At 30.1% G+C, this 13,303-nt stretch overlaps 1 protein-coding gene across 1 annotated transcript; it reads left to right on the forward strand.

Annotated features, from left to right (window-relative positions):
* Positions 1-1,871: 1,871 nt before the first annotated feature.
* LOC136081837 (52 kDa repressor of the inhibitor of the protein kinase-like) lies at positions 1,872-6,153 on the forward strand. Its single transcript, XM_065800086.1, has 2 exons — positions 1,872-2,209; positions 2,612-6,153. The coding sequence occupies exons 1-2, from the start codon at positions 1,974-1,976 to the stop codon at positions 5,868-5,870; spliced, it is 3,495 nt and encodes a 1,164-aa protein (XP_065656158.1). The 5' UTR covers positions 1,872-1,973; the 3' UTR covers positions 5,871-6,153.
* The last annotated feature ends 7,150 nt before the right edge of the window (positions 6,154-13,303 follow it).

Raw genomic sequence — 13,303 nt, forward strand, 5'->3', positions numbered from 1 at the left:
TTCCAACACAAAATAAAATCGTCAAGGGACTTATTGAGTGCCTAGAGGATTTAATGAGTGCCTGGTCTAAAGAACATTCTTAAAGAACGTAACAAGCCTATAGCTGAACAGGCAAACAAAAAATAAGGTTCAAACATGTAGTAGAGATTGTTTTAAAGTTTGATATTTATACCTATAATTGAGGTGTGCAAGAAACAATTACTTCACCTTAATCGTAACTTTTGTTGTAATTAACTTCTTCATTGATTCAATAGTTTTTTAAAATCTATCCCATAAAATTTTAAGAGGTTAATCCACTTTGATTACAGCTTTTAAAGCTTACAAATTACATTTCAAATTTTTTCATATTTTTGCATAAAGCGCCATTTTGACTTGCCGCTGGAATAATTATACTACAAAGACCATATCGGGATGTGAAATAATTTCTCACTCCATCTACAATAACTCTTTGTTGTTGCTGGTGTTATTTTTATTATTATTATTTTTTTGTGAAAGTAAAGCCATTATTTAACGGCGAAGTCGCTGTATATTAAGTTACTTTTAAAGTGACGTCAAATTATTTTAAGTTTTAAAAAATGATTAGCTTTTATAGTTTTCATTTTTGGGAAAATTATTTAAATGTTTTGCATAAAAATATTAAATTTAGACGTTCGTCAGGAGGAATTTACACTCTTGTTGAAGAAAAATCGTTTTACCATTTAATATTTTTAGGCGAGTATTTTTCTTTAGAGCGAAGAAATTCGTCTAAAAATCTCGTCTAAAAATCGAAGAAATTCGTCTAAAAAACTCGAACGAAGAAATTCGTCTAAAAAACTCGTCTAAAAATCTTAAATAGATTTTATGCAGACTCTTTTATGAAAATATTTCAAGTAAAGCTTATGTTTTTAATTGTTTTTAAATGATCTTTCAAAGATCATTTAAAAACAATTCAAAAAGATAATGAACAGGAAGTCCTGATTGAAGGCATATCTAAGTTTTTTTTAAAAAACTCAAATACAGGTAATTTGGGGATCGCTTAAAGAATATACTTTGCCGAATATTTTGAGGTACTTCATTGTATTACGTAAAAGCTTATTCATAAAGATTAAATATTTTCTTTCAAAGACAGTCATTTAAAAAAAATGAAAGTTTTATTATGTCTTGGATATTCTACTATATTTAAAGTTTTATAACGCTATCAAGTTTGGTAGCTAAAATATATAAACAAAAATAGTCAATATCGATTTATAATTTTTTGAATATATTCATAAAATGTAAATTAAATTGAGTATTTTTAACTTCTTAAAAAAAAAAATATTTTAAATAATTGTAATAAATATAGTAGGTCATATAATAGTTTATGAAGTTATATAAAATTTTATCCATATTTATAAAAATATGTAGTTGAAAAATATATATGTACGTACGTACGTACGTACGTACGTACGCAGGGGCGGACTTAAACCCCGTCAAGTGCTGCAAGTGACGGGGTAAAAAAATAAAAATAAAAATAAGTATTATGACGTCTAACGCCCGCCTAATAATAATTGCCGATCTATATATTTTTGTTAGAAAATATAATTAGAAAAAGTTTATAGTGAAAACTATGCTTTGCGGACGTTTGAAAAAGTGTTTTATAAAAATTGCTTATGTAAACTATACTTTGCAGGATATTAGAAAATTATTTATAAAACTTGCTAATGTAAACTATACTTTGCAGGATATGAGAAAACTATTTTATAAAACTTGCTAATGTAAACTCTACTTTGCAGGATATGAGAAAATTGGATAAAAGTTCATTGGTTTACGCTATTAAAAGTAACAATCTGATTCGTTTAAAAAAAAAACATGTTTAGTGTAAACTATCCTTTGCAGCATTTGCAGCAGTAATTTGATTGGTTGCAAAGATCGATAAACAACTCAAAAGAACTCAAGGAACTCAAAGAACTCCGTTCTATAAACAAAGTATTTCCTTAAATTTTTAACGTTTAAGCATGGCTTACAACTTGATTGATGATGTACTTAAAAGATTTAAAACCGATAATCTTGTCGATTTAAATACATTTTATGAAACTTTATTGGATACATATATTTACAACAATAACAAAAGGGTTAGTAACGAAGGTCTTTTAAGTCGATATATTGATGGCACAATAAGAAGAAATATATGTGCCGAAGTTTGTATCCCTTCTTACTTAAAAGACAATAAAATGCATTGTATTGCTCTAAGGTAAGTCACTTTACTTTTTTTTCAAAAATAATTATCTTATTGTATTTTATTACAATTAGTTAATATGTTTTAACACAAAATTTGATACTTTTTTTTAAAAATATTTATTGTTAATACCGTATTAATCTAATCTATAACAAATTACACTCGTTGACTAATCAACATTTAATAAGTGTCAACATCGTCAAATGATTTTGACATGTATGTATATAATATGTTCATGATGTATAAATTATATTCCTACATGTCAAAATCATAAGTTGGTTTGTCTGAATTCTTGACTATTGATTTGATTTATGAATTTGTTCAAAAAGCAAAGATTTTTTACTCAATTTTAAATTTATTGATAAAAGAAGTTTAGCTCTTAAAAACATGAAGTAAATATATTTTTTTTTTCTTAAGGTCTGAAGCATCTGGAAGTTGTATGTACAGCTCTGCATCATTATTTTTTGTTGCTGACAATACACTGATGAATGTGTTAAGAGTTTTAACGTCCCTTGAAATTTATATACATGCTGAATATTACTGTAAGCATCCTTTATTTTCAAAAATATTTTCTGATTATAGTTCTCATTTTATTAATCTCAAAAGTTTGTTGTGTATGTCAGTATCTCATTCTGCATTAGATTCTGGCTTCGAAAATAATAATATTATTAAAGCTGAAGCAATTGCAAACTGTGAGAGTACAGAAAAATGGGCTGGTTTTTTATGTTTGTTAGGTTTATCATCAGTTCTTTCTTGTAATATTGTTTCCTGTTACCCAGATTTCGGTGTTGAAAAGTATAAAATATTTTTTAACCAAGAGATCTCACCACGTACTCCCATTAAATGTTATTCTCCATTTTACATTTTGTTTTGTTATGATGGGAATTTTCAGTCTGGTACATTTCAGCATAATCACTATGTCCCACTAATTTTTATTCCTAAAAAGCGTAAACTTTCCAGTAAATCAGAAACAATAATTTCGAAAAAGTTGCTGCCAGTCTTGTCACCTAATAAATTTCTAGATACAAAACAGACCACCATTGATCAAGTTGCTACAATTGTACCCAGCACAGTAGCCAAAAATGCAAATAAAAAGCCCTACTCTATCCTTACATTCTTTCATAAAACAAACCCAGACTTAGAACCTACTAGTGCAGTCTTACAAAATACATCTTGTATTCTAAAATCAAATAGATTTTCTTCTCAATTAGCAATGTCTTCTTCTCAATCAACAACATCTTCTCAATCATTAACATTAAGTAAAGATGTTTCTTCTCACTCAAAGACATCTAAGGACAGTGTTCTATCAAAATCTTTTTTTACAAAATCTTCAAGCATCAGGAAAGTACCTAATTTTTATAATAATAATATTGAATGCCCTTCGAACATTATTTTACCACCTAAAGAAGTACTAAATGCTCTCCAGTCTTTTGAGCAAAATGATGTTGCTTTCTTTAGACAAAAGGTTGAATTTTTAACTGACCATGAAATTTTTTTATTAATTAAAAATATGTTTATTCCTAATAAAGATTACATTTTCCCAAAAGATTCTGGTCGTCAGTTTAGATATCTTTGGTTGAAAGAGTTTTCTTGGCTGAGATATTCTAAAAGTACTAATGGTGCATTTTGTTTGTCTTGTGTATTATTTGGCAATAAATTCAAACTAAGATCACGTAAGTTAACACATTTGTATTTGGAGCCTTTCAATAAATGGTCTGATGCTATTAGATCATTTTCAAATCATGAGTCAACTAAAAATGGTTTACATGCATTTACTATGCCTGTTTTTAATATTTTTTTGAGTCATTCCTCAGGCATAAGTCAACCAATAAATGTCATCATTGATACTAATGTAAAAGAAAAAATAATAAAAAATCGCCAAATACTTCGTCCTATTGTTGATGCTATAATTTTTTGCGGTCAAACCAATACACCTTTGAGAGGCCACAGAGATGATTCACAATATCTTCCAGAGGCTGGAGAATATTCGAAATGTGGAACTGGTTGTTTTAATAAACTTTTAAATTTTGCTGTACGCAATGGAAATGATGTTTTAGGCTCTCATCTTAATAACTGTTCAAAGAATGCCTCCTACATTTCGAAGACTTCACAAAATGAAATTATTAAATGCTGTGGTGAAGAAATTAGTGAATCTATACTATCTGAAGTTCGCAAAAATGTTTTTTTTTCAATAATTGCAGATGAAGCCTGTGACTCATCTACTAAAGAGCAAATGTCATTAGTTTTACGATTTGTTGATAGTGATTTCAATATCAGAGAAGACTTTATTCAATTTATTCATTGTAGTGAAGGAGTTAAAGGAAAAGATTTGCTTAATGTTCTTTTAAATTGTCTAAGCAACTTAAATGTAGATATAAAAAACTGTAGGGGTCAGGGATATGATGGAGCCAGTTCTGTCTCTGGGTATATAAATGGTCTTTCTGCTCAGGTTCTTAATATAAATTCAAAGGCTTTGTATACACATTGTCATAGCCATCGACTGAACTTATCAGTTTGTGAATCGTGTAATGTCCAATTAGTTTCAGAGGTTTTTAATAAAGTTCGCGAACTTTCTTATTTTTTTAATTATTCAGAAAATAGACAAAAGTTTTTAGAAGCTAGCATTTTAGAGCGTGAACCTCAAACGCATAAAAAAAAATTAAAAGATATCTGTAGAACTAGATGGATTGAGCGTATAGATGGTTTAAACACTTTTCTTGAGCATTATTTATCTATTTTCCATGCTTTATGTATCATGGCTTCCCCTGAGAGTTCTGTTAACAAAGACACACAAAACAAATCTTCTACTTTTTTAAATTCCATTGGCACTTTTCAATTTGTCTTTACTTTAGTTGTGACAACACGTGTCTTTGATTTTACTTTACCTGTTACTCAGTTGCTGCAATCAAAAACTATTGATATCTTAGACGGTTTGCATCTTATTACAGCTCTTAAAAATACATTTATTTCCGTCAGAAATGATATAGATAGTTTTCATAATAACTGCTATGAAGCAGCATGTTTGCTTTCAAGTAAAGCTGAAATTTTTGTTTTGAAACCAAGAACCTGTTCTATTCAAAAAAATCGTTTTAATGTTCCATCAGAGTCTGTTTCAGAATACTTTAAAAGAGCTGTTACTATCCCTCTTATAGATCATGTATCTACATCTATATCTACAAGATTTAAATCAGAAACTGTAGCTGCATATAAAGGGTTATCAATTATTCCATTTAATATTATTTCTTTTCTTAAAAGACCCAAAACCCAATTGTGTTGGAGGAAGCAGTTTGAAATATTCTGTGATTTTTATATAGATGATTTCCCTAATATCAGTGCCTTGAATGGGGAACTAGTTCTTTGGGAAAAATACTGGGAAAGTTTCTCTGGGACTATTCCTGACAATATATCTTTAACTCTTAAATCGATATCATTTTCTGGATTTGAAAATATTAAGATAGCTCTAAGGATACTTGGGACACTTCCTGTTACTTCATGTGAGTGTGAGAGGAGTTTTTCTGTTATGCGTCGGTTAAAAGACTATACGAGAACAACAATGTCAGAAGATCGACTTAACGGTTTGGCATTAATGTATATCCATCAAGAAATTGTTCCTTGTATTGATAATGTTATCAATAGATTTTCTATAAAAAATAGACGACTTGATTTTAATGATTAGTGTCTATACTGTTTATTCTAATACACACCAACAACTTCAGAAATTTTTGTCTATTATCACCTCTCTTCATATAACAGCTAACAAATAGGCATGGAAACCCCTGGAAAGGCCAAGACTTCAATGGTGTCCTTAACAGGACGGGTTAAATGTAACCCCATACTTTTGTTTGGGATTAGCTATATGATTAGTGGTCAAAGTTCAGGCAAACGTTAACCATCTCTTTTTGACCATCTCTTTATATCATTTTCTAATTTAGCGACAATAAAATAAAAAATTAAAAAAATTATTTCCAATAAATTTTCTCTCAATCAACCTAATAACATTCATAAGTTTTTGTGCCACTTAAATCAGTTTTTTGCTGTAGTTGTCAAAACCATTAGCTTTCTTTTTATTTGATCAAAAATGATCTTCTTTCTTGTTGTTAAGGCTTAACTTGGTATGTCTTTTTTTTTTAAATCTTGTTATATAAGAATATATATAACTTTTTATTACACGATGTATATAAATCCATTTGTATTTTTGTCTTTGTCTTTTCAGTGCTAAATTTTTCATTCTCCGATTGTCCATGTCCGGAATAAATATATTCCTAGACATGCTGATGAGCCCTGATATTGGGCGAAACAATCATTTGTTGGTTTATATATTTATTATATATTTATATATAAAAAAAGTTTCAAAGTAAAACTAAGATATGGGCTTCTCAATAAAATAGCAAAAAGAAAATCCCTTTAAATCCTTTAGCCCAAAGGCAGGAGGATTTAGGGGATACATAGGGGGCAGGCTATGGGAGCGATGGCCCCCCTTAAATGTTTTTTTTTATAATAATATTTTGTAAAAACGTAAGTAAATTTGGTATGCTGTTTAAAAGTGGCATAAAATTGTGTAGTCTAAATTCTTTTTTTTGGGCTTGCCTGCCTAAAAATCGTTAAACCTGTAAATCTGTAAACCTGTCAAACCTGTATATCGCCCCCTTTAATCGTTTGGATCGAACGAAAAGAAAAATTTGCCCACCCCCTTTACTACATGGTCGGGGTCCGCCCTGCCTCCCCCCCCCCCCACTTTTTCTATTTGCTTTGTGGGCGTAGTTGCGTCACTTACAACATGGCGTAAGGCGCATTTTTTTGACGGGGGAAATTAAAAACCTGCGTCCGCCCCTGGTACGTATGTATGTATGTATGTATGTATGTATGTATGTATGTATGTATGTATGTATGTATGTATGTATGTATGTATGTATGTATGTTTGTATGTATGTATGTATGTATAATGTATGTATGTATGTATGTATGTATGTATGTATGTATGTATGTATGTATGTATGTATGTATGTATGTATGTATGTATGTATGTATGTATGTATGTATGTATGTATGTTTGTATGTATGTATGTTGCCGCATCAGAAAAATACATTACACGCCTCGCAGATTTTGCGAGAAACATTGCAAGACATCAGCAAATTCTCGACAACGCGAACAGCTACTTAGACTTTGCATTAGCTCCTTTGCTTTATTTAATTCCAAGCAATCCTGCATTAAAAACATCATCATCAACGGCTTGTGATAACTAGGTTTGGGATAACAACGGTTTGGGATAACAAGTTTTACAGGCTCCAGAATCAGCATTTGGGCTTACAACAAGCTTAAATGGAGTAAAAAAGAAACAACAAAACAACAGACACTTTAACAACAAAACTGACGGAAACAACAAAACCAACATAAATAACGAAACTAACAGACAGTTCAGCAACAAAACTGAGTGAAAAAAATAATAATGAATACGTTGATACAAACAACCATAAAGAGGAGTTAACTGCTGTGGCTATATTTGGGCGTGTACTAGTTGTTTTATATTACGGCATATGATATATAATCTATTAAGCAATTTTGAAATATTAGACATAAATCGTTACTGATTATAAAGTAAAATGAAGCAGACTTATAAATAGCTCACCAAATAAATATTACGGGTAAATAAAAAATCTTCAAACGCAGCAACATTTAAAGGAAACCCTCAAAGAGTATTAGATAATATAATTGCTGCATCTAACGGGACAGGTTTTATAATCTATGAGCCTCCAGCTTTAAATTGGCTTCGTTTACAGGTTTATCAAGAAATTTACCTATTTACTTTAAAATTTACTGATTATGATGGAATAGCAACCTATTTTACTCAAGCTGATTTAGTTTTTAATATTTGAGATTTGAACCTACTTTACTCGAGCTAGTGAATCCAAATCCGGATTTCGGAATTTCGGAATTCCGAAATTCCGTCATATTTTGAATTTTTAAAAATCCGGAATTCAAAAACGCAAATTCCGGATTTTTCGAATTTAGAATTTCGATTATTTAATTCTTATTTTATTTTTGAAGTTATTAAGAACTGTTTTTATAAAAATTTCAAAAAAAAGTTTTGTTTTGTTTTTATATTATGTATTTCTTCCGTTCTAAAAATTTTAATTTTTATTACTAAAAACGTTTTTCAACAACAAAGTTGTCATCCTCAGTAGTATAATACAGCAGTTTTTAGTAATAAAAATTAAAATTTTTAAAACGGAATAAATACATAATATAAAAACAAAACAAAAGTTTTTTTTTGAAATTTTTAGAATTTCGAATTTAGAAGAACTTTTACTATAGATGGCAGCATTGTGTACTTTCATAGTTATAAATTCAAAAAATTTAACTTTTAGTAGGCTTAGGCTACTGCAAATGCATTAAAAAAATTTTTTTAAATGAAATATTAACATTAAGAAATTAAATTGTATGCAGAGCAGACAAAGTAAGTCATTATATTAATTTTATGTTTCAAAAATTTTGTAGACTTACATTGTTATTGTTTTAAATCCCAACCCAAGTATGGTAGATAAATCTGAAGAAACTTTTATGGACATTTCAAAAGAAAGCTCATCAAATTCAGTGTGGAAATATTTTCTACGAGGGAAAACAAATCAGGTGGCAAAATGCATGCAATGCAAGCAAGTTTTAAAGATATTGGGTGGATGTACAACTCCCATGCACACACATCTTCGTTCTAAACACAACACAGTTTTGAACAAGCGAAAGTTTGATGAAAATACAACAGCTTCTACATCTGACAGTAACGATAGTGTTGTGAGCACAACCAGAAAAACGAACACGATCATTGTTTTTTTCAAGTCAAAAAAAGATGAAACTTTTCCTGCCGTAGTAGCTAGAATGATTGCTTCTGATGGTTTACCGTTTCGTGTTTTTTGTACGTCAAACGATTTAAGAAAATGTTTAACAATGCGTGGATTCGGTGATATTCCAAAATCACCCACCAGCATACAGAAAGTCGTGATGGATTATACTAAAAAAATTAAACAATTGCAAATTGCTGAAATTAATCAATTAAAAAAGAATTTATGCTTTAGTCTAACATTGGACGAGTGGACGTCCTCTCGAAATAGACGTTATATGAATGTTAACTTTCATGGGTCGAAAAATATCTGGAATTTGGGTCTTTCTCGAATTATTGGTCGATTAGCAGCTGAAAATTGTGTAAAATTGTTAGAGGACAAGTTAGAATCATTTCAGTTAAATATAAGGAACGATATTTCGTGTATTGTAACTGATGGTGCTTCTATGATGCAAAAAGTGGGTAGATTATTACATGTGAACAAATTTTGTGTTTTGCTCATGCAATTCAGATTGCAATTGTAAATGTGATCTACAAACAAACAGAGAAAGAGGTAGATGAAGATAATTATGAGAGTGTCCTAGATCTGGACTCTGATGAAGAAGATTTAAGTAATGATGAAGGAATGCAAGTGGGGACGAGAAATGAATGTGATTTAGAAATTACTGAAAAGTTTACATTGCGAAATGTAATCATGAAAGTTCGGGTAATTGTTCGAATGCTTCGACGTTCCCCTTTAAAAAATGAAGTGTTGCAAAAACATGTGAAGGAAGATCATGGAAAGAAATTGCAGCTATTGCTTGATTCGAAGACTAGATGGAGTAGCCTGAAAATTCGATCAAGGCTCAACGACAAAACATTGGATACTTTGTGCTTTTTAAGAAGCTTTTTAAAAAATCAAAATGAAAATTGAACTTTCATTTTGCAATTTTATTTATGTAGTTCAAAAATATTTTAATATTAAATATTTCCTTATTTTGTAATTTGTTTTAATTTTATTGTTTTGAATTAAATACATTTATGTTAAAAAATAATGTACTTTCTTTTCTTTATATTTTTTAAATTCTTCTATAATAATTCCGGAATTAAACCGGAATTCCGGATTTCATCTCCTGTAATTCCGAAAATTCGGAATTCAGTTTTTTACAAAAAAATGGATTCACTAACTCGAGCTAATTTTGATTTTGATATTTGGGTGTTGCTGTGAATTAAACAATAATATAATATTAGGTGGTGGCAGTCTTGTCAGAACAGGCCTTGGAGCTCCTGTAGGGCTTGCTGGAGCTGACGCAGGGGGTGGGATTATTTCAGCTTTACTCTGTTTGATTCAAAAAAGTATAACAGCAGCAGCAAACGCCACCACATTTTATATACTTCAGCTGCTGAAACCAGATCATCTCTCCAAGAACTAATTTCTAGAGCTCTAAGTGATAGTAAGCTTTCAGTTGAAGAGTTTACAGCGCTCGAAGAAAAAATTCGAACATTTTCAAGGTTAGTCAATCAGGAGATCCAAAAAACGGAAGCCGATTAAGTTGACAACCGTCCTGAAGCACTTCAAGATATCCAAAGATAACTTCGAGGCGAGCTTAACAAACACTCCAGCAATGTTTTATTGTTTTTTTTTATTGGCTACTGACATAGATTGCCGGCATAGGCGCTGACACAGGCTCAGGCGCTGTCTTTGTTATTTTTAGAGGAGGTAACTCTTCTTTTTAAGCATGAAAAAATATACAACAGCAATAGCTCCAACTCCTTTAAAAGTAAAATTTTTATTTTCAAAATTAAAGATAAAAGAGTTTTAACTTTTATTTTCATTTTTTGCTAACTTTGTCTATGATTCTTCTTCTTCCATTTTCAAGTTTTTTTTCCTGCTTACCTAGATCAGAGAGCAAAGCTTGTTTTTTTTCTTTCCGTTTAGCAGCAGCAACTTATCAGCTAGTATTCTTTTTTCAGATTTTATTTTAGGCCTACGTGTTTTTTTCATTATTATTTATAAAAATTTTGCTAATATTTAGTTTAGAAATTTCTAACCATTATTGAGGTATGCTTATTATTTGTTTATGATTGCTTAAAATTATTGAGTTTGTGTTTCAATAACTAGTGTACATTCACCAATTATTAAAGGTTGTAAATCTGTTGTAAGAAAATTTAACTTTAACTCATTTAATGTTAATCCATTTTTAAAAGCATACCAACAAACCTTATTTTTATCCCTAATAATATATGATTTTGCTCCATCATATTTAAGAGAGCCTGTATATATTATGTGGCTTAGTTCTACTCTACTTGTAATACTATATGTATCAATATCTGGACACTCTAAATAAAACATCACTTTCAGTGGTGTTGGTAACGCAGCTTTCCATATAATTTTATGCACTCCCACCATTGAACCATAAGAAGTACGAAAAGCTACTCGGCATTTTATTGTTGATTGTTACTATTTTCCATTTGTTCGTTAATTATTTTTTTGGAAGGCATTTTTAAGGTTGTTGTTTTATAGTCCAATATGAACGGATAACGTTAACATGAGTTGCGGTTGATAACACAACATTTAGAGGTGAAAGACCCATGCCATAATAATATGGTAAAACTCACCAGCTAAAATACATAAGGCTTGCTGAAGCAATGAATTGTTATCAAGATCAGCTTTTAAACCTTCATGGATTATGAAGGTTTAAAAAAGGTCTCCTCAATTGGAAAATTTTTTTTTACCAGCTGTGTATAGGTTATTAAACTCCTGTACCCATGCTTTTACCCATCCGCATTTGTGTATTAACTATGTAGTGAAGCTTTTTGATCAGCAGTCAAATTATTTAACTCTTGGTGAGTTGGTTTTCTTCTGAGAATTTTTAAGCTGTTTCCTCCTGAAACACATGCTGCTAGCCTTGACCTACACAAACTTACAGAGCTATCTTTTGTTTCATCTGAGTTTTCAACTGAGTTTTCTTCTTCCCCTATAACGTCTTATAAGATTTCTTTCATCATGCAATTTTTAATACATTTAAAAACTAACTTCCTCCAAATAAATGTAATAACAACACCTAAGATAAGAGCATCAAGAAAAACTAAATTTATTATTGTTAGAATCATAGCAGCTTGACTCGCATGAGAGTGCAAATGTATTAAGACGGCAGCTCTTGATTGACGCTCAAAAATATTTGAGCGTCAATCAAGCAGACGGAGCTCCGTTTATCCTAAATTTGTTGCTCCTACAATAAGAAGATGTCCTTCGATTGTAGGGGAACCTGTTGTACCTTTGACCACTTTTTGCTTTAAGGCGTTTTTTGCGTAGCCTATTGAGTAAATCCAAACCATTCAAACTTTATAATATTCTCTTATATTTTGCCCAAAAATTATACTTAGAACTTTTTTTTCATTTGACCAAGAAGTATCTTTTTCCCGCGTTTTAAAAAAAGAAGTCTATTCGTCAAAGGTACAACACGTACGTTGTACCTTTGACCGATGCGCGTTGTTCCTTTGACCAAAATGTTATTATTAAAAAATCATGCAATGTTTGAACCCTTTTTAATATTTTAGCTTGTTATATATTATATAGAAACTTTTGGTCCATCTTATATCAATAAAAAAAATCTAATTATTTTGTAATCAAGCCTAATTGTCTAAAAAAAACTAGAAAAATCAATCCTTACAATCTTGCAAAGACTTGTGTATTAAAGTTACGATACTCAGTATTACTAATTTTTTTCAATAAAATCAGTTATTATAACTATTTAGATAAAGTCACATATTTTCTTTAGTTAGATGCTACTTACATGAAATAATTAGGATTAAGGTCCAAAACTTTAAACGCGATTTAATTGTACAAAACATATTTTCTAATATATACAGTTATTTTTATTATTTTAGATAAGAAAAGAGCAAAAATATATTTTTATAACTTATGTTAGCTGGCGGTCTATATTCATTTACATATGATCATAATGCTTTTTATAGAAAATATCTTAATGATGACAACAAAAAATACAATGATAAAAGAGTAAAATATATTAACTATTGCAAATAGTCAGATCAACATCAAACATAAGATACTGACGCTTAGATGAACCATGACCAATACTTGGTGGTGGAAGTTTCATAATAATATCCTTAAGTTCCAAATCATAAAGATTGTCATCTTCTCTTATAAACTTGTTACAAAAGTCTCCTGATTTCTTAAGATACTTAATTTTGTAAACTATACCAACAACTTCTAAAACTTCTGCTACATAAAATCTAGAGCATTTCTTTCCAGCCAACTTGACAATCAAAAAAT

The sequence above is a fragment of the Hydra vulgaris genome, chromosome 06 (assembly GCF_038396675.1).
Source record: "Hydra vulgaris chromosome 06, alternate assembly HydraT2T_AEP".
In the NCBI taxonomy this organism is placed as follows: domain Eukaryota; kingdom Metazoa; phylum Cnidaria; class Hydrozoa; order Anthoathecata; family Hydridae; genus Hydra; species Hydra vulgaris.